This window comes from Salvelinus namaycush, chromosome 40, assembly GCF_016432855.1.
Source record: "Salvelinus namaycush isolate Seneca chromosome 40, SaNama_1.0, whole genome shotgun sequence".
NCBI lineage: Eukaryota > Metazoa > Chordata > Actinopteri > Salmoniformes > Salmonidae > Salvelinus > Salvelinus namaycush.
Genome location: NC_052346.1, coordinates 8,883,926 through 8,911,322, shown reverse-complemented (window position 1 = coordinate 8,911,322; position 27,397 = coordinate 8,883,926). Strand labels below are relative to the sequence as shown.

Sequence of the window (27,397 nt, the reverse complement as noted above, 5' to 3'; positions counted from 1 at the left end):
CTGGAGCTTCTCCCCTGACACATAGACATCTGGCTCAGTAGCATCTGTTGCCCTCTTTGTGAAGAACATGCAAACAGTTTTTTTCACATTGAGATGCAAACACGAGTCACTGAGCCACTTTGTAACCTGGACCATTACAGTAGTGAGTTCTTGTGCAGCTTGTTGTTTGCTCTTTGCATGCACATATATCACTGTATCATCTGCATACATTTGAACTTCAGACCCAGTACAGACAGAAGGCAGATCATTAATGTACAGGCTGAACAGGAGGGGCCCCAGTATTGACCCTTGGGGCACACCCACATCATAGCTAAGAGTGGGCGACAGCTCATTGCTCACTCTGACACACTGAGTTCTGCCTTCAAGGTATGATTTCATCCATCTCAAGGCATCGGGGGAAAAGTTGAACTTGGACAATTTTGTGATGAGAATCTCATGGTTAACAGTATCAAAAGCCTTCCTTAGGTCCAGAAACACAGCCCCAACAACGCCCCCTTTGTCCATCTTGGACTTCACATTTTCCAGAAGAAAGCAGTTGGCCGTTTCTGTGGAGTGTTTCGCTCTGAAGCCAAACTGCATGGAATGTAATGTGAAGGGGCTGTTGTTGAGGTGGGCAATCAGTTGTTCTGCTACACACTTTTCAACAACCTTTGACACCACAGGTAGTATACTAATGGGCCTGTAGTTACTCACGTCAGCAGGGTCGCCTGATTTAAAGATGGCCGTTATTATGGCCGACTTCCATACCCTTGGAAACACCCCGAGACCAATAGATGTGTTGGTGACCTTAGTAATGGGGCCAATGAGTGACTCTTTGTAGTTTTTAAGAAAGGTAGAGTCCATCCCAAACACATCTTTGGCTTTAGAGTTCTTTAGTGAGCTAATCACCTTGTCCACCTTTGACTCCGAAACCTCCCTTATGATGAAGACAGGTTGAGCATCATTTACTAGCACTGAGCCCAAGAAACCAGTGGAGGGGTTCTGTGTCAGTACCCTGACAGAGTCAATAAAGTAGGAATTGCAGGCTATTGCTATTTCGACTGCATCCTGTGTTAGATTGTTATTCACCATGATTTCTAGTCTTTTTGCAGTGTTACTATGGTCTTTCCCTGTTAACTTTTTTAGATTCTCCCAGATCAGTTTAGAATTTCCCTTTGCTTCACCAATTATGTTAATAAAAAAGTTTGCCTTGGCCTGTCTGATTTCTTTCATTTCTGACATTGGTCAGCCATTAAATATATAGTGCTGAGTCACTGTAATTGAGTGAATAACCTTGTCCAAAATCAACTAGTTCAACACTCCATGTGGCATAGAGCCTTAGAGCAAACAAAGTAAGGCCTTTCCTTGACCTCTATTAAAAAATATAGAGGTATAAAATATTTACCTTCGTGGCTATCACATATAAAACATGAGTTCATTTGAAAAAGCAAAAATCAACAGCTTTTTAATCATCATTATGTTATTTCTGATATATGCAATACCACCAAGATCTTGTTCATTAGGTTGTCCACTGCATGGTAACCAAGATGGAATTGAAAGCAGACAATTTCACAAGACAAGTACTGCAGGGCCATCTAGTGGATATTGATCAACACACTAGCTCAAGCAGCATACAGGAGAGGAACTAACCAAGCCTACTATAGCACAAACCAGGCTCCTTACCACATGAATGACACATTTCAAATTTCCATATATACTACGGAGGCCTTAATATAGCAAATCTGTATTACTCTCAAATCAAACTACCTATATAACTATACATCAAATCAACCCCTATACCCTACCCCTAGACACTACTAATGGTTAGTGTGAATATCAAATCAACCCCTATACCTTATCCCTAGACACTACTAATGGTTAGTGTGAATATCAAATCAACCCCTATACCCTACCCCTAGACACTACTAATAGTTAGTGTGAATATCAAATCAACCCCTATACCCTACCCATAGTCACTACTAATTGTTAGTGTGAATATCAAATCAACCCATATATATATATGTATCAACCCATATACATAGTCACTATTACCCTACTCCTAGACATTACATTTGAAACCCTACTTCTTCAAAGAGTATCTTAAATAATCCCACAGCACCCTTCCTCATACCACCTCTTCCCCCTCCCCCCAAAAGTGCCAAACACTCGCACTTGACCCCCCCCCCCCCCCCGTTGTCTTAAGATGAATGCACTAACTGTAAGTTGCTCTGGATAAGAGTGTCTTTTAAATGTCCCAAAAGAGAAAGACAAAGTAACACTGAATGAAGAAGGTGCCCCACACTACTGCAACACCACAACCAGGACAGTTTCCAGACAAAAAAATATAAATTAAAAAATTAATAAATTAAATACAAATCAATGACAAAACCATTTTTTTCTTCAGTTGTGAGCCCAGTGTGTTAGAGTTGAAGCCGTCCAATAAATAGCCATGTTTCACTCTAACTCTGTGACTTGGCCCAAGACTTTAATTCGCTGAAGCAGTTGAGCATTAAACCCTATTCACAACTAAAACCAGCCCCAGCTCTTCAACACAACCGTAAATCCAGGGATACTATGTGGAGCGGCTTTTACGCACCAGGGAGCCTCTCCATCACGCGTAATGGCTGCCGTAAATAACACGCCACTACAGGAACATAAACCCACTATCACAGGGCTGGTGCCAAGTTAGAGCTGGACCAAACCCAAATGAGTTCCTTTACCGTGACTAGTTAGACCGGAGTTGAACAACTGAACATGAGTTGAAGTAATCGCTTTCGAAAGTTTAGTGACCTTTTTGGAAACTAGACCTTTTCTCTTTCAGAAGAGATGGGTTTTCTATCAAAAAAATGAGCCAACTCTAACATAAACAGGTTTAAACACAGGCACAGTGCAAAAAACAAAAACATCTAATCAGAAAATTAAAGGTAAATTGCGGTATTTTGATTGAATATTTAAGGGATTCAAGGAGTAACTTAAATTACTTGGCATCAAAAATGTGTCGACCGATTGTTCAAATACCCACACTAATTGCCTAAAGATGTTTACTGTATGTTAAAATCACCTCTATATGCAAAGGTCCAATTTGCCTCAAACATAACTGCAAATGACACTGTTCAGTGATTTGGCCTGGGTTCCTGCAATTGTCCATTGTCCCTGCCTTTTGTTAACCATAACTACTTAAAAACACCCCAGGCACAACAACCATGAAATAAATGTAAAAAATTATCAACCCCAAATGGCACCCTATTCCCTACATACTACTCGATAACCTCCCTAAGGGCCCTGGTCAAAAGTAGTGCACTACATAGGGAATAGGGTGCAATTTGGAACTCTACCCAACGTCTGCACACTAAGCCTTGCCAAGAGCTTCAACAACAACACACTTATAACAGCATACATTATATTAAAAGCAGTCTTCTGCTTTTGTTCAATGTATAATTTCTGCCATTTAACAAGGCCCAGATCCGTTAAATCCAACTTTAAAATATCTTTACATTGCCAGAAAATCCTAGCGAGACATTACAGTATTTACAGTATTTACTGTCCACAGACTTTATATGCGTATGGCAATTGGCCTTGCCCAGTGATACCAAGCCTGATAATTGAAAGCATACTCCAACGTGCTAAAACCAACCACTAACATTAAGCTGCCGCTAGACTAGACTACATTCAGTATTGTCAAAGAGAGGATCAACTCGATGTGAGAAAAACTGTTCAGGCAATCAGTAGAAAAACTAGCATAAGCATTCTTTCTAAAGCAGCATTTACTTTGATGTCTCAAGTGACAAAAAAAAGGATTATACCTCTGATTATGATTCGCTTGCATGGTAGTAAACTGTCTGCACGGATGTTCTTCCCTCTCTGTCCAGTAGATGGCCTTCTCTTCCTAAAAAAACATATCTGTCAAGGCCCATATTCACAAAGTGTCTCAGAGTTGGAGTGCTGATCTAGGATCAAGTCCTACTTGTCCATATAATCTTATTAATTGTGATCTAAAAGGAAAAACTGATCCTAGAACATTTATAATACTGTACCGGGTACTTTTGTCACATTTAATGTCTCCTCCTTTACTCTTATCAGTCATATAATCTGTCAAATGAGATGCTTCATGATTCTGCTGACTCATCAAGGTTTAGCGAGTGGCTCTGCCTAGAGATTGTAGCTGGGTATTCCGGATTAACTTTGAACTCAATGGGATTATCATGCTATTACCTGGGAAGGTATGGTGTGGAAATAAGCAAGGCCAGTGACTGCATCCAAATATTGTTCGGTGAAGAGTGAGACATTGGACTACGTAGTCAGTTGCACAACTGAATACATTCAACCAAAATGTGTCTTCCGCATTTAACCCAACCCCTGTGAAACAAGGCACGGATATGGAGCTGGGTGTATGCATACGATCCATCATTAGCAAAATATATACATATGGTATAAACATAGAATCATTACTTCAAATCATGTCTCTGTCATAATATTCAGCATATGTAACTGGGCTTGATTGCTCCATGCTATAGTAACCCAGTTGCACTAGACACAGTCCTAGCATGGCTGTGTAAATCTACAGCATTGTGTTGTCATTTATTCATAAGGGACAGACAGACAGGGCTCTCAGTAGTGAATTACTAGACCTTCCGTAACCCCCTGATACCCCTCCATGATCCGGAGGAGATTTTAAATTAATTAGAGACTACTGCGTCTCTCAAGGCCACATTGTGCACCAGCTGCAGTCTGTGCAATGTTAGCAGTGTGTGTGTGTGTGTGTGTGTGTGTGTGTGTGTGTGTGTGTGTGTGTGTGTGTGTGTGTGTGTGTGTGTGTGTGTGTGTGTGTGTGTGGAGAGAGAGGGTGTGTGTGTGTGTGTGTGTGTGTGTGTGTGTGTGTGTGTGTGTGTGTGTGTGTGTGTGTGTGTGTGTGTGTGTGTGTGTGTGTGTGTGCCCCTCTCTCACTCAATAATCTCTTCATTACACAGTGCACCTCAGTATGAGGCTGGGAGGCTCTCGCTGAATCAAAGGTCTGGAGGATATCTCCTTGGCCCAGTACTGCAACACAAACATCAGGGACACAAAGCACCATGCAGGTTCCTCCTCCTTCATCAATAATACATGTTGTTTACTGTCTGCCTGCCAGGCTGGCAGTATATTGACCAGCCTGGATTCTGCTAGAAGAAGTGTAACAAGGGGATTTGTCTGACTGGCAAACTGTAGGCTAAACAATGTGTGTTCACTACAATAGAGAATACAGGTATTTACATGCTATTATGACAACAACAACAAAATGCTTTAAAAAGTAGCATGTCATGTAGCATGTCGTCATGAGCATGTCATGTAGCATGTCATGTAGCATGTCATGTAGCATGTCATGTAGCATGTCGTCATGAGCATGTCATGTAGCATGTCATGTAGCATGTCATGTAGCATGTCATGTAGCGTGTGTAGCATATCATGTAGCATGTCATGTAGTGTGTGTAGCATGTCATGTACAATGAGTAGCATGTCATGTAGCATGTCATGTAGAATGAGTAGCATGTCATGGAGCATGTCATGTAGAATGAGTAGCATGTCATGGAGCATGTCATGTAGCATGTCATGTAGAATGTGTAGCATGTCATGTAGAATGTCATGTAATGTGTGTAGCATGTCATGTAGCATGTCATGTAGGATGTCATGTAGAATGTGTAGCATGTCATGTAGCATGTCATGTAGAATGTGTAGCATGTCATGTAGCATGTCATGTAGAATGTGTAGCATGTCATGTAGAACGTGTAGAATGTCATGTAGAATGTGTAGCATGTCATGTAGCATGTCATGTAGAATGTGTAGCATGTCATGTAGAATGTGTAGCATGTCATGTAGCATGTCATGTAGAATGTGTAGCATGTCATGTAGCATGTCATGTAGAATGTGTAGCATGTCATGTAGCATGTCATGTAGAATGTGTAGCATGTCATGTAGCATGTCATGTAGAATGTGTAGCATGTCATGTAGCATGTTTGCCTGAAGTGCCTTTACTCTCTTAGCCTAATTGCACTGAAATAATACATTTTCTAAATAACAATTTCATTTCAGGCAGGTTCTTAGTAGTAGCTCTGCCCTTGGTACATTGAGCAGAGAACAATTACCATAATATCCCTATTTAAATTGCAATATAAAATATGATTATAGTCTTGAACATGACCATTTGCTAAAATAATACTTATCTTCGAAATACAGAGGATGGTGTAAACTGAACCTCATGCTATTCCCTAGAAATCACTGCCCCACAGGTCCCTAGGGAGTCCATAAATTCAATTATCATGCAGGGCAAACCATTACATTAGAGCCTGGCTATTGCTCTCACGTAGGCAGCCACTGCGGATGTACAGTATACACACACCCCGGGATATGGTAAACCGTATGAGTGGCCCATTTATCATTGCCAAGGGACCCACACCCTGTCCATTCACACAGAGAAAGAGAAAGAGAGAAAAAAAGAGAGGCACACACACACACACACACACGCAGAAACGTAAGCACACACACACCCCAACCCCCCCACCCCACGTGCTCCGTCCAGAGACTGCTGGCTCTATGGAGATGCGATTTAGGCCTGCCTGTCACCGCTCGTCACCCATCTCAATGTGTGAAACCTATGGGAGAGAGGGATCCCAGTGATGGTCCCCATAGTGGTTTCGCACATTGAGATGGGTGACGAGCGGTGACAGCCATCACTGGGATCCCTCTGTCCCGGCACATGGCTGATAAGCCCCAATCTGTAGAGACAGCACCTGAGTCCCCAGCGATCCCCTCGGTCCCCAGGCCCTCACCAGTGTCATAGATCCTCCAAACAGCTGTCAAAGGCATCTCCATGCTGTCTCCACACAGACCTCAGTCCACCACACAGACTTCAACCATAGAAATACAAGGAATATACTATAGAATGGAAGTAGGCTATTATACTAGCACAATTCTAGAATATAAGTAATGCTATTTCTATTACTTCAACTCACTATGCAATCCCTTTCTCTCTTTTCCCACTAATGGAGAGCTTATAGCTAGAATGCATAGGCACACTTTTTTGGTTCATCATCCATTTGGCCTACTGCACTGTGTGTTTGTCCAGATCTCTTTTAACACTCAGACTTGTAACAGTACCCCGTTTATCTTAAGCGCATTTTCCCCATGAATTACCACTGGTGCATTTGGATCCTTTGGAGTAAATGAGACTGCTGAATAGCCTAGAATTCGATGCTGATGAGAAAATGTTTCAATCCCTTTCGCTTGAGTTTCATTCAAGCGTGAGCAAATCACATGCAGTAATCAAGGAAGGAGAAATAAAGTGGTGTGAGTGTGTGTGAGTGCGTGTGTTTGTAGACTTGCTTGTGTGTGAATGTGTCTGTGCATGCAAGCTGTACGCATCTACACTTCATTATGGGTCTATTAAGCTGTGATACCATGTTGTGCCTCAGAAGGCAAAGAAAATAAAGTGTGTTTCACACAAAGTGCAGCATTTATTTTCCCATGTTGTTTAGACAGCCGCTTCCAGTGGTCATAATCTCAGCCGCAGCACCTAGCGACCTCAGAAGCCACACATTTTTTTTACTTCTCTCTCTCTCTCCCTCCCTCCCTCCCTCCCCAGCATCCTGCCTAGGACAGAAACACCCACGCACGCATGCATGCATGCCCACACGCACTCCCCCCACACTCACAGGACTCATTAAGCCAGCAAGCCCAAATACTCCTCACTCTCTGGGCTGGCTTGGATGTGAAGAATTCCAGAATTCTGAATTCCAGGGGAAACCCACAGCAGCGACTGGTACTGAATGAGAGGGTTTGACTGGAGAAAGACAGGCTACGCTTGTTGGAGTGACTGGGCCTGTGTTCTGCCTTCTCTGAGCATAAACACGACCAGTTACCAGAGCTCATCATCAAATACCTTGTGGGGGATCCAGTGTTTTTCTTCCTGACTGAGTTTGAACGGAAGGTGGCTGGGTGGGGCTGGCTGATTAAACACCCTGCAGGGCTTAAGATAATGTTTGAGCAGTACACAGCACGTTCAAAGGCCTGGCAGGTATGGCTATAACAACATCTCCTTATAACCAATAAACCAATGCATATAAGTCATGTCTATCATATAGGGACTCAGTATCTTAACCTCAATTCTCATTTAGAAGACCAGGGGCCATATCTATCAGAGTAGGAGTGCTGATTTGAATAGGGTTACATGGACAGGGTGAGCAACTGATCCTAGATCAGCACTCCTACTCTGAGACACTTGATACATATGTATTGCTTTTTACAAACTCCTGTAGTTTAAGTCCTGATAACAAACTTTAAATGCCCAATGAAGAATGATACAGAAGTCTAAGGCCCAAGTCATTGGCAGTTGCCATGGTTTTGCGCAACTGTACCCCCCAATTTAAAACACTAGCTAAAGTTAAGACTTGTTACTCAGTTGTATTAACATTGAGTGTTGTATTACAAAATCAAAATCCTCCCTCCCTCCCTCCCTCCCTCCCTCCCTCCCTCCCTCCCTCCCTCCGCAGAGAAGAGAGCATAACTAGTTAAAGAGGAGGGTCAGAGATGCACACTTCAAAGTCTACAGCATTTCATCTGTCGTCTTCTGGAGGCTGTGTCTGTGTCGGTATCTGTATATCATTACGTGGCTGTGTGTGCGAGGAGGTTACTCTCGAGTTCACCTTGCCATCACATTAACAATTATCTCCCTGATGCAGCCCTCTCGTTTGATTTCTATTAAAGACCCTAAAGACCATGCCTGAGCTCCCAGAGGAGAGGAGCATCTCCCAGGCATGTGTGTGTGAGAGGAGGGATAATCCCAATTTCAAAATGGAGCTCAGAGAGACACACACACACACCCCACATTCTTCTTTTACCACTCCCTTCCCCTCCTCCTGTCTAACACAGATAACTCATCCCTCCTTCACCCCCCTTTCCTCACACACACACCCGGAGTTGTAATTAGCATGGCATCCACTCTCACGACTCGAAGAAGCAGTAGAAAACCACACACAGAGAAAACCACACACAGCCAGGCAGTAGATATTTCCCTACTAGCTCTTCACTAAGGTCAGAGGCTGATCAGTCTCTTAGTCTGACTGACTACAGGACGAGGTGCTGACACACAGAGTTTCCCAATGGAGCCTGAGATAAGAGCTGTGGGAACTTCCTTCTCTTGTGCTGGGACTGTATGGAATTTGCTACAGTGAGCCTCAACAGCGAGAGCCTGCACTGTGTTAAAACACATGTGACTCTGATTGCATGGTCACGTCTGACCTTGCAGACGGCTACAGCGTACCTCAGGAACCGCAATGCAGAAATCAATACACTGGGTAGGTCGTTCTCCGCAGTCACAAACTAACATCCAAGTGTTTTCCAAAGACTCCATGGTAAACATCACTGTCTCAGTGGGGTGCTCCCAGGAAACATTTCTCTTACAATCTACATCGTCATCTAGCAGATGTTCTTATCAAGAGCAACGTAAGTGCATACATTTTCATACTGGTCCCATGTGGGAATCAAACCCACAACCCTGGCAGTGCAAGTACCATGCTCTACCAACTGAGCCATACAGGACCATCTATACAAAGAAGGCTATGTGCAGTATGCGGCCATTGTCATGATGCGTATGCTAGACACTCTATACAGTATATAGCGTTGTTCATATCCATGTCTGTTCTACTGTATTTTAGTGTTACGAGCCCAGGCTGTTAACTCGGTATTTTCAGGCGGACTTCTAGAACGCTGGAACTCGAGACCACTACCACCACGAAAAAGCATTGTAGATATGGCGATCCTAGAGTATGTAAATCTCAAGTCTGCTTTAGGATTGCTGCCATAGCGCTCTTTTATGAAGCTATTTGGGGCTGTAGTGAATTTACTGCGGTTCTAAACAGCTGAGTCCAAGGCCTGGCTGTCACTCTAGAGACCGTGGTCCGCTGGTATCTGCTCTGTCACACTGTCAGTCCCCTCTCTGTGAACCCTACCTCACACCCTCTGCGTCAGCACGACTGGCTCCCTGGTCTGCTTTCCCCTTGTTTTACAACCACTGTGTGTGTCTGTGTGTGTGTGTGTCTGTGTGTGCGTGTGTGTTTAAGCGCTACATTTGACGTCATCTCTGAAATCTGCAGCACTAATGGGCCATAATATGGGTTGATAATATCATGGCGATGGGAGCAAGACCTAGAATTGCCACCCAGAAAAGTGCTGCAAGACCCAACGTAAATATATGTTTTTGGTTGAGGAAAGTTAGCAGTGCGGTGACCTTGGTCGATGACCGAGCAGGACTGGCATGCCTACAACTGTGGGCTGTGGGTTTAAGGCTGATAATGTGTGTGTGTGTGTGTGTGTGTGTGGTGTGTCTGTGTGTAAGACAGAGCATCAACAGTACCATTGTTCCTTCGCTTTTGCTTCGTGCGACTTCCCTCTGCAGGCGAGCCACGGCCAGTTTCTCCCTGAACAAAGAGAGAGAGAGAGAGAGAGAGAGAGAGAGAGAGAGAGAGAGAGAGAGAGAGAGAGAGAGAGAGAGAGAGGAGGGAAGAGCAAGAGAGAGAGAGAGGAGGGGAGAGCAAGAGAGAGAGAGAGAGAGAGCAAGAGAGAGAGAGGAGGGGAGAGCAAGAGAGAGAAAGAGAGAGAGAGGAGGGGAGAGCAAGAGAGAGAAAGAGAGAGAGAACAAAAGAGAGAGAGAGAGAACAAAAGAGAGAGAACAGGAGACAAGTGAATAGCTGATCGTTTTTCATTGGGACACAGTCAGGAAGGTCTGTCACCTCTCTCTGTCAGTGCTCCACGCACTGTGTTCTGCCAAACAACTAGCTAACAGCACTGTGGTTTACCAACACGTCAACAAACAACAAACAGAAAGGGTATAGGGGGCAGCAACTAGACACTAAACAGAGACACACTAGCCTACGCCTTGATAAAAATAGCACACAAAAAGCATGAAAAGCATTCCACTTTGACAACCATAAACATCCACTCAGTCATAGAGATACAGTTTCTAGCGTTCTATTTCTATGAAAACTGTAACACAGACAACCCCCCCCCCCCCCCCCCCCCAATCTCACGCGAGCTCAATCATTTTGCTAATGAGAGAAAGTGGCGCGCTCATGTACTGGCACTGATAACGATGGCCTCTTTAGAGCTTTTCCCAAGGTATCACTGCCTGACTGACTAACAGTTCTCTCGGCCAGGCATGCCTTCCATATTAACAACATACTGTAACATGTTTGAAAGCTACAGACAAGGGGAATTGTACTGCTGCGGTTACAATGCCAGCCAGCCACCATCATATTGTTACCCCACAAAACAACGCTTAGTTTTCCATATTACCGTAGCTACCTGTCTGGAAGCAACAGACAACTCCTCTAGGCCAGGCATACCTTCCATATTAGCAACATATCTAAAGGCAAGAAACAAGAAGAGGTACTGTAATGCTGTGGTTTCATTGCCCACCAGCCACCATTGTTAGCCTACAAAATAACTCTTAGTATTAGATATAGGGCAATTTCACGACATCGGAATTGCGCTGAGACTCCAACAATGAGTTTCTTCTTTGACTCACCTGGGGAAAGTCCTGTGTTAAAAAGACTACCAAGGTAGTAGCTATAGTAGATGAATATGGATATAGTGGATGAATATGGATGGTGAAGTCCCCACTGAATTAGTAGTTTGTAGGACAATATACTCGCCAGCGCTAAATAAGAAAGTTCTGGTTTGTTTGTCATCCAACTGCTGTGTGTGAGGAAAGGGAAAGAGAGACAAAGTCTTGGCACGCCGACTGATTGAGAAACAGTGATCCGGTGAATCCAACCGGAAGTTGATGCAGTGAATCTGAGTGTAAGTTGACCTGCCCTATTAAAACACACACACACGCAAACAAACATGCACACACACAGTATCGTAACTGAGCTGTGAGAAATCTGTGCCCATGTGATCCTACACGCTACACCTGAAACACATGGCAACACACTCACGCTCCAGTTGCACAGTCCTATTAGTAACCATTCCAGTTACTGTGTGTGTGTGTGTGTGTGTGTGTGTGTGTGTGTGTGTGTGTGTGTGTGTGTGTGTGTGTGTGTGTGTGTGTGTGTGTGTGTGTGTGTGTGTGTGTGTGTTGTGTCACCTTGTGAGAAACTCCTGAACTTCAGTAACTCGTCACCACGTCTACACTGTTTTCCTAGCTGTCAACTCATCACATACCCTGCTGCTACTGTTTATTATCTATCCTGTTGCCCCTACCCATATACATATCTACCTCAATTACCTCGTACCCCTGCGCATGGACTCGGTACTGGTACCCCGTGTATATAGCCAAGTTATCGTTACTCATTGTGTATTTATTCCTTGTGTTGTTATCTTTTTATTACTCATATTTTTTCTCTCTCTGCATTGTAGGGAAGTAAAGCATTTCCCTGGTAATCTACACCTGTTGTTTATTAAGAAAGCCTTTGTCAGGTCTGCGAGCAAGACATGTAAGGGGTTAAGTTTCAGGCCACTTATTCACAGACATGTTACAGGGGGCAGGAAACTTAAGCTAACTGCGCCCGTTGAGAAAATCATTGCCAAAAATAAAGCCATTTTACATTCTGTGTAAAACATAATTACGGTAATTGGTACATTTTTAACAGGCAGTCAAAACAGTACCTCAACATGGCAACATTTGACTCCAATTTCAGCCCTGAGAATGGGGAGGGGTGGTATTTGAATAGGATCATGTAAGTAAGGGGTGGAAAAAGACCGCTGGAGTAATAGACAACCCATTAGGCATATTTGATCCCGACATCATGTGGCATCTGCATTTCAACCACCACCAAGTTAGCCCATTCTGCTGATCTGTTTCTCTGGGAACGGCTAGGCTAGCCTGTCCATGACCAGCTGTGTAAACCTACCTCTCAAAAGAGACACAGAATGAGAGTCAGTCCTAAAAGCTATAATGACAAACATTCCAGATATCAGAACTCATTCTCCTTGAGCTGTGATGGTGGTTATAAATAAATAAGGCTGTTTTCCAATATGTCACACAAGCATGCAGTACCACTTACTAGAATGTATTGGGCATGTGTTCTAATTAAATGGTATAGTACTACGGAATTGGAACATGGCCAAGATGTGTTTTCCAATACTCTGATCCCATGTTTGATCGAACACAGGCGGAAAGGAAGCATGCTGTATGCTAAGACTGCTAGCTGTCCACAGTTGACCATGTGTTTGTGAACCTTTTCATCTCAATATTTAATTGAAACCCCAGCTGCATCCAAACCCTCCTCCCTCCATCCCTGCGTTTTCCCCCTGCTCTTTGAACACAGTTAGGGGGCTTCGGGAGAGAGTGCATTCCAACGGCAGCGACGGGCAGACAGATCGGGGTTGGCACCTCGCTGGCCTCCAGCAGTTCCCAGTGACCTGGAATCACCTGGCACTGCCCGCACCAGTGCCCAGTCTGTGCCCACAGTCTGCCCACAATATATCCACCACAAGCAGTTGGGCCAGTGGAGAGCAGGAACGCAGCCTGACTAGCTCCACGCTTCAGTGAAGCAGGCCCAACCACATAACACCCCCCGCGGACGCCCCACTGCTTCCCACGCCTCGCACAAGGTGCTGCTGCGAAGGGCAACGGGCCAAGGACCAGGGAGGGCCAAGCTCTGCCCCCAGGCTGACACCACGGGCAGGGCAGGGGCAAGGGAGGGCCCCCCAACCATCTCATATCCCACATGCCATCTCATCGCTCGCCCTATAGGGCTAGGGGTACTTTTGGCAATATGTACTGACAGTATGAACGTTATGCCAAAAAACGACATTTGATTGGTTACTGCAGTGTATTGGACCAGAACTATACTGAAACCTTATTAATCAGGGTCCATATGTTTCTGAACTAGATCTGTCACATCTAGTTCTGATCCAGGATCAGCTGTCAGGATCAGCAGTCAGTCGTCCACCCACCCACACAATACTGTATTGGTCTTTTCCTCATTGGGATGTTGGTATTCATGCACCATCACAACAACATCACCTTCCTTTAGGTTTCATATGACAGCCTAGAATGTGCCAAGGCGAGGCGAGGAAAGGTGTGTGTATGAACACAGATCAAATCAGCCCTGATTCCCCATACATTCTCCAGGCTAACCAATCTTCCCCATCTCCAGATTGTTTTCGTCGTCACGCGGAGACAAAGGAGCGCGGCTGCATTGGCGTCGGAGCATACCCGCGTGCAAAGACATGATCTGGCGAGGGGCGGGAGGATCAATCATTCTCCGGGAGATGTTATTTGCCAACCTGAGCTGACACGTTCGTCCCCCAGACACGCTTTGAACTGCATTGTGGGAGGCAGAGCTCGTTTTGTTGCGTTTTTTCTTTTATCCTTATGATTGTTCCATTGTCAACCATTGTCCCTTGTGTGAGGTTGTCTGGTTTAAGTCTATTTTGTCATTCTAAGTTTGCCTGATGAGGAAAGACGTGAATATACAAGGAAAAAAGTTATCCTTACTCATAATGCTTAGGGTTACTCTGTATACCAAACTACACATTCATACACTGGCAAGCCAAACCTACCTCTCTGTCCTAACAAAACCATTGTTACATATGCAGTAGCGTTGTGGCAATGAGAAAATGACATACTGTGGCAGGTAGCCTAGCGTTTAGAGCACTGGGCCAGTAACCGAAAGATTCAAATACCCGAGCAGACAAGGTGGAAACCTGTCAATGTGCCCTTGAGCAAGGCACTTAACCCTAATTCCCTGCAGGGATGCAGTACTACCATGGCTGACCCTGTAAAACAACATATTTCACTGCTGTGACAATAAGACATTGTCCATGGATGTACGCTACAAATAGTCTAATTTGGCTAAAACAGGAAATCGACCTCACCATCCACTACATAATAATGAAAACTCTTCTACAGCAACATCAGCTCTCACAGTCTATACTCTAAACACACCACTCTGGGAAAAGGATGCCTGAATAAAATAGCCCTCCAATAGTGTTAATACAAGGCTTACATAAGCAAACGGAACATCTAAACCATGACATTATCTCAATCTGAGTAAACCGCAAATGTACACAGAGTGAAGTGGATGGGAAGCATAAATGTTTGGACGATGATGAGTCCCCATGCATTTATGTATTAGCGCTGGCTAGCTCCACGCTGAGTTTTAACTCTGCAGATGAACAAATCTGGTGTGTGTGTGCGCACGTGTGACTAAACATGCGTCCGTGTGTGTTCGGAGAGACCTTGCCGGTTGGCTCTCTTTTTGGCCATTTCCTTAATCCGTCTATCCCACGGTTATGCAACCCTCTCAGTGATTCCAATGCCATATTTCCCTCCATGGAGCATCAGGCCAATGAGTTTGTTCAGGCGCTTATTAAGTTATAGCGTCCGTTAGAAAGCAATAATGGCTAATGCCCCTGTGTGTGTGTGTGTGTGTGTGTGTGTGTGTGTGTGTGTGTGTGTGTGTGTGTGTGTGTGTGTGTGTGTGTGTGTGTGTGTGTGTGTGTGTATCCACGCACATGTACGTTATGCAGTTACAGCTATGTCACTAGAAAACTTTCCCCCTTAGCACTGAGAGGCAGAGAGAGGCTACTACACCTACCACCCACATCTGAGGGTTTCTGACCTCTGGTACCCTGTCCAGACCTGGGCTACACGGGAGAGCAGCGGGAGGCTGGAGCCATATGTTATCACCTCACACACACCCATGAAATGAGGAGGTCAGAGGGCCAATGAGTGTTACCACACCGCATGCGTCAATAATGGAAGACATGAAACATGATGAGTTTTCTTTAGAAACACACAAAGAACACAAAAGCGGTGTTTTTGATAAGAATGGCTCCATCTTTTAAGACATTTTAACACTTTATAAATTATGGAAAGCCTTGATAGAGAACAGCCAGTGAACGAACCATGAACCTTTTCAGAGGCAGAGACATATTTTACAGTAGGAAAAGTTCAAACTGAATGGTGTTCACATATTATATGCTTTGCCAATTGCCTTATCTTCTGAAATTACAACACATTTATCACACATTTATTTCCACACAATTAAGAAAACCCAAGGTAACAGTCACACAAACCACTAATCATCTGTCCAATGACAGCTATGGCGAATTTAGCTCTGAAGCCTTGTGCCTGACATGGCTTAGAATGTTCCTAGCGAGCAAGGAGCCCCCCCACACCTCCCCCCGTCTCTCTAAACGTTTTCTCATTGGGCATGTCACGGCCGACCTCGATTGTTTCTAAACCACATCAGCCACAGTCAGACGCATTCCACCTCAGACGGAACGAAACACTCCGACAGAACAGATGTACTCTGAAATGGCCTCCGATGCCCCACCATCACAAGACAGTTCACAGACAGAATGCAGACAGTCGGCTCGGGCACGATGAATGGAGATTGTGAATCATCAGTCACAAACCGCTGCAGGTGTTCAGTGTTGGAACCAGACGCAAACGTGCACGAATGCGCACGTGACTGTGTGTACATACACACACGTCTGCATGCATGCACACAAACATAGGGCATTTTCACCATCTATATCAAACTACAGTCACTCAGGTAGTCACTCATGTTCCAACATGTAATCGTGTGTGTATCACTCCTATAATTGTCTTTATCTGTCCATTCCTTTCCCCGTGGAGCCAGTGCTGATGTCACACTGACCAACACGTGACAACACCCATCACAAGCTTTTCATTCGCTCTGCAGTAGGCCCTTCAAATGCACTGACTTCCTCTCAATATGTGGGGACTCACTCTTAAGCCTCACAGACACGCACGCACACCACACCCCATTATGGCTGTTTACTGCTGACTCATCCAGGCTAGTTTTAAAGGCCACCCCTGGTCCCTTTTTACTCGTTGTGAATGGGAATCCATCGACCATCGTTTCAGAGGCAGCGCAAGCACGGTCCCCTTTTACAGCAGCAGACAAACAAGTCATTCCTCTAGAATAGACACAAAGGTACGGGTAAACACTGGCTCTCGTTCTCTCAAGGGTCCCTGGTCTCCCTGGAGAGGCCATTACAACGTGTTAGCTATGTTCAAATACTGACACACACATACCGATGTGGACACACACACACACACACACACCTACATCTACGTCTCTAAGAGAGCACCAGGTACCAGTAGCCAATCTAGTTCTGACCCCACAGAGCCAAATAAAAAGAAAAGAAACGGCAAGTGGATGAGGTCTGCTTGTTTCTCCCACAATTATCCTGTGATTTACGATTGGGATAGACGGGAGATGAAGTGTGTTGATATTCCCCAGGGCTCGGGTTAACCTCAATCTGAAGCCATGTAACTCAAAGTGCTGATTTAGGATCAGTTACGCATTTTATATCACAATGAATAAGATGACATTGACAGGGGAAACTGGATCCTACATCACTCCAACTGAGAGGCTTGATAAATACGCTCCAGTTCATTCCCAACAAACGTCATAAATGGTTTTGTTTCCCGAAAAGGGTATCTTTAAAACGTGTGAAAAGATCAATCAAGAGATGTTACTAGAATGGTTTGACACCTTTCCTTGGTTAATAATCATGACGGAAGCTTCTGTTTCCAGGTTTTAACAATAAAGAAAGCATTTTCTTCAAAAGGAGATGAACGCTTGTCAAATATCCTGTCATTTTCTCCATCCACGCACCTTGGTTGGATTGTATACCGTTCACATTGTAGCTTTTCTCATCACATTTTTGTGGGATAAAGTATGAAGCTTTGATGGCAAAAAAAAATTCTCAAATGACGGCAGACACATCAATCTTCTCATAAATAGTTTGCCCTATTGAAAGTTATGACCCAGTTACTGCTGAAAGCCTACTGCTTAAAACTAGTCTTAAAGTCTTAAAACTAAATCCAATCTGGGGTGTTTCCAAATAACTTTTATGTCCACCGGTTTTATCTCTTAAACTTAATCCTTAGTGGACACATGTATCAAAGGGATAGATGCCAACACAATTAAAGATTAAGGTTATATTTAAAGAGGCACAACAACCAGAGTTCTACAAGCCTGTGTTCCAAGAATCTGTCATTGCATAAAGACTCTGATGAGAAAAATAATCCATGGCTTTATTTTGTGGGCCAAACCTGATTGGCAAACTTTGCAATTCAGCAGTTAGCGACTGGAATAATGTCCTGCTAACATTTTCACCTTGGAGAACTCCCGTAGAGCGAACCCAGCCGTTTTAAACCACAAGATGGCGTTTTAATGGCATAATTTAACAGGGTAATACTGTACTTTGTCTCTAAAGGCAAAGGAGTAATCAGATTCCACCAACACCATCCATTGACAGTTACCACATAAAACCCTTTTATTGCCTATAAATGGTGTTGGGGTATTAACTTTTAATGTTGCTTTAGAGTGGGACACTAGATTCAGAAGGCAGTTAGCCACAACATGACAAGGATTTAACAGTCTTTCACATTTGAAATATGTCTTTCACATTTGAAACTACGTTGGCAATTGAAAACAAGCCGAGTCATTGCAGCTATAGAACGAATACATTCATATAGCCTACACAGCTGCCAAGCTGAAATCTTGCTAATCTCAAAATGACTGAGCTATCCATCAGAGACAAGGCATTTGCCTTGCCCCATTTTCAACAGGGAAACTTAGACAGACTTAGACCGAAACAGGCTCATACTGGCTTGTCCCATGTCGGAGAGCCCTCCAAAGACCTCTGCTGTTTTTAGAGTTTCCCACGTGCTGTTCTTAGCTAGATAAATGTGTAGCGGGACTATGGGAGGAATGCATTCACTGCTGCTCTTAATTGATGCGAGTGATCGTCAGCAGCAGTAGAGACTGTCTAAACAGAGCCAGGGGTTAGAGAGGGGAGAGGAACTCAGGCCTCACACTCAGGCCTCACACACCATTACTGCTTTATGGGCGCCTCTGGGTCTCCCCACTGTGTGTGTATGTTTGCGTGCGCGTGTGTGTGTGTGCGTGCGGTCTTGTTCATGCTCATTTAAGAGTGTGTTTGCATGTGTGCGAGTGTGTCCAACCCCAGTGCTGGACAGCACAGAGCGGGAGATAGACTGGCCTCTGGGGAATTGGGTCCTCTTCCCAAATGAAACGAGTCTGGCTGCAAATGAGGTGGAAATGCTCCCATGCTGGGACACACTGGGGCTGGCCATTGAACAGGAGAACATTCCTCAGTAATTCATTTTGACCTGAACCCAATATGCTAGCTGGGTCGATGAATGGAAGAGGGGAAGGAGGGGAGAGAGGGGGAGGAGAGGGAAGAGAGGGAGAGAGAGGGAAGAGAGGGCAGTAAAGCATCATATTTGATGAGGGGATGGCAGTAACCGATTGTGATCCCTGTATGCTTACTGGCAGCGGCTTGTCTGTCAACAATCTGACTGTCCATGTAGACATTTGGATTACATGCAAAGTGGTTGGCAGGACATTGTGAGAGGATAATATGTTGTGCCACCATACCACTGGTTGGACTAGCATGACAACTTCTACAGTACTTCCACTAAAAGATCAACTTTCAACATTCATATGGTTTCACCTGAAAGTATACTCTTAGTGGGATTATAACAAACAGGACATTTACACAACCAATCCAGTGAATCCACAAGACATTTGTCACACAACAACACACTTTAAACTGGCTCCATATAGCGTAGGTCACACAGTACAGTTAATGACAGACATTAACATCAAACGCTGTACGGGAGTAGAATAGGAGGAAGAAAGATCATGTCACTCAGAAAATGTTTTCATTCATCCATCGCGGGGACACATGCAGCATGATGCTTTTAATTCCATCAAATCACATATCTCCACTTCGCAATCCTCTTCAACTAATCCCCAGGTATGTTTCAGAGGCCGCTAGCCTCAAACTGGACAGCACCAGCAACGCATCTGCCCAGTGTGAACCCTTTCACTTGGCCAGAAGCTGGCCCAGGCTGCCTGTAAAGTATCACTGCCTTGGAAGCATCTCAGCCTGTCCCTTAACTGTTGTACTGCCTTGGGAGCAACTTACCCTGAACCATATAGCATTATAGTGAATCATTATAGGCAATCATAGCCTCCCTTGTGATTAAAAAATCTGTTGTTAAAGATTAACAGAGTAATACTGCAACGCTATGACATAGTCTAACCGCAACGCAAGTGTGTTTGTTTGAGACAGAATAACACAGTTTGACAAGGAGAAAATAAACCAACAAACATGTTGTCATCTCCTAAGGTCCTGTGTTGTCATGTTGATGTGTTTCTGTCGCCTCGTTGTTTACTCCGATAATCACCGAGACAGAAATAGGAGCCGTCGCTCAAGTCAGTGGTGTTTGAGTGACAGCTAAGGCTTCTGTTGATAAGGGTGTGCATGCAGTACAGTCCTCCCGTATACGGTGACTGCTGTGGGGCTGGCATATGTAGCTAGCTAGCTCTCCCCTCACCAGTCATGGAGGAATAGGGGTAGTGGTCTATGGGAGCCCCACAGCTGTACAATGGAGCTGGCCACATCCATCCACAACGCAGGCACACACACACACACACACACACACACACACACACACACACACACACACACACACACACACACACACACACTGGGGGAGAGCCAGGGGCACCCAAGCCAAAGCAGTAATGATGTGAACACACACACACAGTCCCAGCAAGGGAGCACAATCCATACCCCACCATTGCTGTTTCTATGGCAGGATTAGACTCACTGCTGGGGGAAACATATAAATCTTTAATATGGCTAAGAGGGGACGAAATACATTCCAAAACACACACACACACACACACACACACACACACACACACCTCCCAGACTAACTTGTTGTACCTCTCCTTGAACGATTGGGCACATATTCCCTCCGTTATCAATCAATCAGACTTAAAGCCGCTTACAGGGCCGGCCCCCGTGCCGTTGCCACTAGCAACAGGGCACACAATTGCTTTCCTTTTCGCTGCACTGGCTAATAAAGGGATCCTGCAAATCAGGATCATCTCCTGTAAGTAGCCTCATTCCCGAAATAAGAAATGTAGCTAACGCTAGGCTACACGCTCATCGGAACCAGTTGGACAAACACAGCTCACAGCAAGCTGACCACGATTTAAAGAGGCACAACCGGTCAAATATGATAACGCTACAATCAACGACACGTACGCAACAAGGGAGCAAGTACACTGCATTTAACTTTGACGCTCCTTGCAACTTAAAGGACACATCTGGCTGAAATTCACGGCAGCATGAAATGACAACAGAAAGAAAACACAACACCTTTAAGCCCAACATAATAACCTACGATTATTGGTCGCGTAGAAGCCTATGCACCTGATACAGAAGCTTGATGCCCCCAGTCCACAAAATCAGAGAAAACATACTGCTGAAGGCCCATGTCTTAAAGGGACATTTCCTGTCTTAAAGGGACATCTCCTCTCTTAAAGGGACATCTCCACTCTTAAAGGGACATCTCCACTCTTAAAGGGACATATCCACTCTTAAAGGGACATCTCCACTCTTAAAGGGACATCTCCACTCTTAAAGGGACATCTCCACCCTTAAAGGGACATCTCCTGTCTTAAAGGGAAAAGAGTGGTGGTGTTATGAGCGTCTAGGTGTTCTCCTTACCATGCCTGAGGTGATGCATCCTGGTGTTCTGTCTTCAGCTGACACACATGGTAATCCTGCTGCACGCTGCACTGCACAGCTGCTGCTGCAAGCCACTGATCCCACCCACGATAAAGTTTACATCCACAATGCAGCCCTCTGCTCGGTGTGACAACTGCGCAGAACAGCAATCGCCCTCTCTCTCTCTGAGCCTCTCTCTTTCTATTGCACTCCCTCTTTCTCTCTCTCTGACTTGCTCTACACACAATCTCTGCCTGTCCTCACTCTCACACACTGTGTGTGTTTCTATCACTCTGCCTCTCTCGTTCTCTCTCTCTCTCTCTCCCTCTGACAACATGCACACTGCTGCCTCAACGCTGTTTCTCACTTTCTCCTCTGTCTCTCTCCCTCTCTGCTCCTCTCTCGCTCCCACTCGTGTTACATACTCTGCCGCTCTCACACAGTCTCTCTCTCTCTCTCTGTCTCACTCTTGAGGTCCCTCCTCTTTCTGTGCCTCAGCGCTTTTCTCCTGCTCAAGCTACAGGACGTTTAACATGTGTTGGGGGGTGGGGGGTGTAGGGAGGGGTGAGATGGCTGCTGGCTCTGAAGGTGGCACTTTCCTCTGGGGAGATGAAGGGAGATGAATGGGGGTGAGGAGAGATGGGGAAGGGGTGGGTGACAGCAGTGAGGGGGGAGGGGGAGGGGGGGTTCAGGGACGTGAGTGGAGATCGGCTTGAGATGTTTCTGACTGAGCTCTTTTCAGAGAGAGAGAGAGAGAGAGAGAGAGAGAGGGAGGCCTGGCTGCCTGGGACAAACTCCAGCCCATCTGCCGCAATCACAATCAGTCTCAGCTGAATGGCTGTGACAAACCAAAGCCCCGAGCCTCTCGATCAGGACGCCTACGAGGGTAGAGGGGGGAGAAATGGGGGAAAAGTGGAGAGGAAGGGGGAGGGGACCCCTCTCCATTGTCTCCCCCCTCCACTGTGAAAAGGGGGCAGACACTGGAGGGGTGAAAGGGAAATTGAAAGGGTCCCGGCAGGCGAAAGCAGTCCTTGTTAAAATAAAGAGGAAGAGAAAGGAAGAGCTACTCCCAGCCTAGCCAATCACGGTCCCTTTGCCCAACATTCACTAGTCGCTAATGTCGCTAAATGAACAATTACTCTAAACACATGAGCAATTAGTAGCACCACAACCAAAGGGGACAGAAGCGGATGCCTCCTAGCTAAATGTATGACAAGTGAAAGTTGTAGTTGGGTGAAAAATAAACATGCACATACCACCGCATTTTGGGTCAGAGAAAGTTAGGAGTTAATTAGATGGGGCTAAAACTAGAAACGTGCACATTGCAGTGAGAATATGCAGGATCTGAAAGACAACATTTGAACCGGTTAGAGGACGCAACATCAGCTGGAAAGTTTGTGTAGTGATTGTAAAATCTTGGCATGTCGAGACCACACATTTTCATTACTGGATCGTTGTGTCCCGTAAAATTGACAGTGAGAAACCTATTCATCATAATAACAGGGAAGATTGACGACGGCTAATTATACTGAATATGACCGAAGTGTCATGCATCAAGCTTTATTGCATTTATCATAAGTTGCAGATGTGTCATACACACTGACACACACACACACACACACACACACACACACACACACACACACACACACACACACACACACACACACACACACACACACACACACACACACACACACACACACACACACACACACAATCTGAATATGTGGTGAGGGTCTAATTTGATTTCTAGAGCAGGTGGTCATCAATTTGGTCCCATTGTTCTGTTTGGATAAAAAAAGATAAATGGACTCAGAAGTCAACAGGAACGGATACATAATCAAGAAATATTGAGGAGTCGCCCCACGTTAATTCAATAAACTGCATGCCCCCAAACATTGAGCGATGGCCATGTCTACAACGGGATCCAAAATGGACACACAGAAACACAGCTTGTCTGTAGTGAGACAGAAACCAGCAGACCAAGCCAAGCCATTCATAGCAGAGTCCGATCCCCCGAAACAGGAAGCTCTGTTTGTTTGGACTTCCACCACATGGACATTGTATTAGAAGAGTACCAACATGTCCAGGGGTGAGTTAGTGTGGTGTGTGTGTGTGTGTGTGTGTGTGTGTGTGTGTGTGTGTGTGTGTGTGTGTGTGTGTGTGTGTGTGTGTGTGTGTGTGTGTGTGTGTGTGTGTGTGTGTGTGTGTGTGTGTGTGTGTGTGTGTGTGTACGTGTGCGTGTGCGTGTGTACGTGTGTGCGTGTACGTGTGCGTGTGCGTGTGTGTATGTGTGTATGTGTGTGCGTGTACGTGTGTGTACGTGTGTGTGTGTGTGTGTGTGTGTGTGTGTGCGTGGTGAGCGATCTTCTCAACTCATTAGGAGGCCCTGCTTACTCCACTGCCAGTGGTGTCAGTGACAGATTCCAATGTTTAGAAACACATGGGTGCCAACATACCCCACACACACAACCTGACTGGTTCCACTACCACCACCACCACCACCACCACTACTACTACCATCCCCCCGTTAACCATCACCAACGGGCTAGCATTCCACTGAAAGGTGGGGGGGTGGGTGGTGGATGGTGGTACTGCTGGGAGAGGAAGGGGAGGGCGAGACAGGGTTGATAAGAGGTGGTGGGTGGGAATGGGAGTTGAGGGGGGCTCTCCTCCTCTCCTCCTTGGTAAAAAGCGACCACAATCTCCCAGCCATCAGACATTAATGACATTAAGCTGGGAGGGTTTATTAAGGGGGCGAGCAGAAGGAGGACAGAGGAGGTTGATGACGTGCGTCACTTAGTTGGGCGCATTACGTGACCAGTTTCGGCCGCCGTCGTCAAAAAGGTATGTGTTCCCCCCCAGAAACTCGCTAATCAGGGGGAGATAATCATTGGATAAAATGCAATGGTGTGTGTGTGTGTGTGTGTGTGTGTGTGTGTGTGTGTGTGTGTGTGTGTGTGTGTGTGTGTGTGTGTGTGTGTGTGTGTGTGTGTGTGTGTGTGTGTGTGTGTGTGTGTGTGTGTGTGTGTGTCTTCACCCCCTTAATCTTCAGGGCCTCTTATTGGCTCAGACATACACAACTTCCAAGCATTTCTATACATGTCTGAATGTCTGAACACTAAATGAGGTACGCTAAAGTCTAAATACCCTTTTGAAGCTACCTCAGAAGTGTTTATAGCATATTTTTAGTTGTCAACAGACCACCCCCTTGGGCTGTTTGCATGTTGAGACGAGCGGTGGGAATGCCATAGTGTAGACATCGACGTTTATTTACCCAAACCACACACAGGCTATCCCGCTCGGGCTACACTGCTCTCAACCACCGCTCGGGACAGCAGTATGACTATGCAAATCTTCTGAGCTGTGATCGTCCACTTTGGAAAACTGCAAACTGGAACAGCCATTTAACATTTTGTTGGGGGCCAGATTGAATGTGTAACATGATGAGTGCGATCTGTGATAATGGAACATGACAGAGGCACATTAAGCAAGGGAATTGGTTGGCGTGATATGTTGGGGGTGCAGGTTTGTCTGTGGCACCCTTCCTAGCCTGACTGTGCTACTCAAGCGAATGGGGGTAGGTAGCCCAAGATGTACTCTTAAGGAGCCTACCGTTGCTCCTCAACTCTGATGACGTCCATGACAAACACAAACAACGGCTCCACAGCCCTGTGTCAACATCAGATTAAAAAGCTCCAAACAAGACAAGACATGTCATGATGCATCATGTAAGCTTTCCTTGTGGTTGTTACGGTTATATCTGGTTCTCTCTTATCGTATCAGATATAGGTTGATTTTATGTGGAAATTATTGGCCAAAAGATGGATTCACAGTAGATGTATTTGGCCAAACAACAATATTGAGTCTGTCATGTACATCTATTTCTACATGCAAATAGAGAGGGAACGTGGTGAAAGTGAAGTGAGTGACAGCTTTCTCTCTGTTTAGACAGTGAGCTATTGAATGGGAGCAGGCGTGATTTGGATGAGGACATATGGATGCTGCTTTAGGACACTAAAAAGCATGACTGGCCGGGTGGAAGGTCACGTGCCCTGTCTGAAAAGCTGCTGCGTCGAGGGAACAGAAATATATAATCTTCCTTGGCCTTGGATTAAAACAATGCAGATTAGTTTTTGTTCCCTCTTTCTGCCAATTCCTCCTTTTTCCCTTCATCTCCTCCTTCTTGCACTCTGTCCATGTGTCTGCGTGTATGGTTGGGATTACTTGTGGTCTTATCTTATGTAATGAAAGTGTTTTTCATTCCATACTAAATCTCCATTGACCTTCCTTTGGGTATCTGTGTCAACATTTTATGTAGAATGCTGTCCGTTGATCAGCCAAGTGGCCAAAGCTGGTCTCACCTGGCCTTACCCTTAGCAGATGGTGTGCGTCTTTGTTTGTCTGTGACCCCTCCACACCTTGGAGGACTCAGGGACTCAGGGTAGCAGGGAGGTGGGGTGGGGAGCAGGGGAGAATGGGTACACTGCTGGAGATCTATGGAGGATCGTCTCTTAGGCTATGAGGACCGGCAAGTCGTGCATCTGCAGCCCCTCCTGAATTGACATTAGTCAGGACATCTGCTAATCAATAAACTATTTATCATCTTTAGAGAGGAATTATCCCTCCAAATTTGAGTGAAGTGGGAGGTCTGGCAGTTGGTTTTGATAGATTATCGGTCCATTTGGAAATATCTTTGTTTGGATGTATTTCTCTTTGGGTGTAAAGGTAGTGGAAAGCAACTCTTTATCGTTTTCTAACGTTCAGCTACTTGGAATAAATGCATACTGTATTCCCATAGCTGTCCTTCATTTGTTTGTGTGTGTCCTTGCCTGATCAGGACATTACCACTACTCACTAGTACTGGATTATGCTTAGATGGTGAATTATAGCAACCAGAGCAGAGTGCTCATTTACCAGTTTAGCTTTCAAATGGGATTTCATCCATAGAAAATGGACTTATTTTCCTTCTGAATTCCCTCTCATTTATTTGGGCAATAATCCCTCCCTTCATGAAATTGCAGCGTCTCAGTTGAAGACCCTAATGCAGCCTTATGATCATCAAAAACAGTTCATAGTTTAGTATATGATTAAATACGTCTTTATCGAGTTCCATTTTGGGCGCAGACTGAGGGACACTTTAATTGAAAGCGAGCCTGTGTGTATGTGTGTGTGTGTGTGCGTGTGCGTGTGCGTGTGCGTGTGCGTGTGCGTGTGCGTGTGCGTGTGTGTGTGTGTGTGTGTGTGTGTGTGTGTGTTCATGTTTATGTTTGTGTGTGTTCATCCACTATTATGATAGCACGCCAACGGAGGAGGCTTTTCCTACGCTGATGTTAACAGCTTGTGACTGTGGCTGTGCGGCTCACTGATGTTACTACAAGGCATGTCTCGACCTCAAAGACGTCTCTGTGCCTCCACCGCCGCTGTAATCCTGTGTGGAAGTATGCGGCCCTCTCTCCCTCTCTCCCTCTCTCCCTCTCTCCCTCTCCAGATGATGAGGATAGGGCCAAGCCTTCCCTTGGTATGCCCCACAACGCAACGACCCCCCCCCCCCCCCCCCCCCCAAGGCTCTGTTCTGCAGCCGTCGCACTTGGGTGAAGGCCATGCATTTGACAACTGTAATTGGATAAGTTGACCAGACTAACACTTTAATTTGATAATGCTAAGCCCCCCACCAGAGACCTAATACGGTCAATTGTGTATTGATGTGCCCTCCTGTGAGTGAGAGACTTAGCCTAATTCATTGATTAGAGGTCAGTTCCCCCCCCATGATAGTTGGAGATAAATTAATCCATTGGTTTTCTATAGAAATGTTCTACAGAGAGATGCAGAGAGATGAATGTTTGCA

At 45.3% G+C, this 27,397-nt stretch overlaps 1 protein-coding gene across 1 annotated transcript in view; it reads right to left on the bottom strand.

Annotated features, from left to right (window-relative positions):
- Positions 1-10,418, bottom strand: part of LOC120033200 (nck-associated protein 5-like) — a 94,865-nt gene extending 84,447 nt beyond the window's left edge. Inside the window, exon 1 of the mRNA XM_038979484.1 lies at positions 10,361-10,418. Coding sequence (XP_038835412.1) covers positions 10,361-10,363 — 3 coding nt within the window. The 5' untranslated portion in view covers positions 10,364-10,418. The remainder of the gene's footprint in view (positions 1-10,360) is intronic.
- Positions 10,419-27,397: the final 16,979 nt, after the last annotated feature.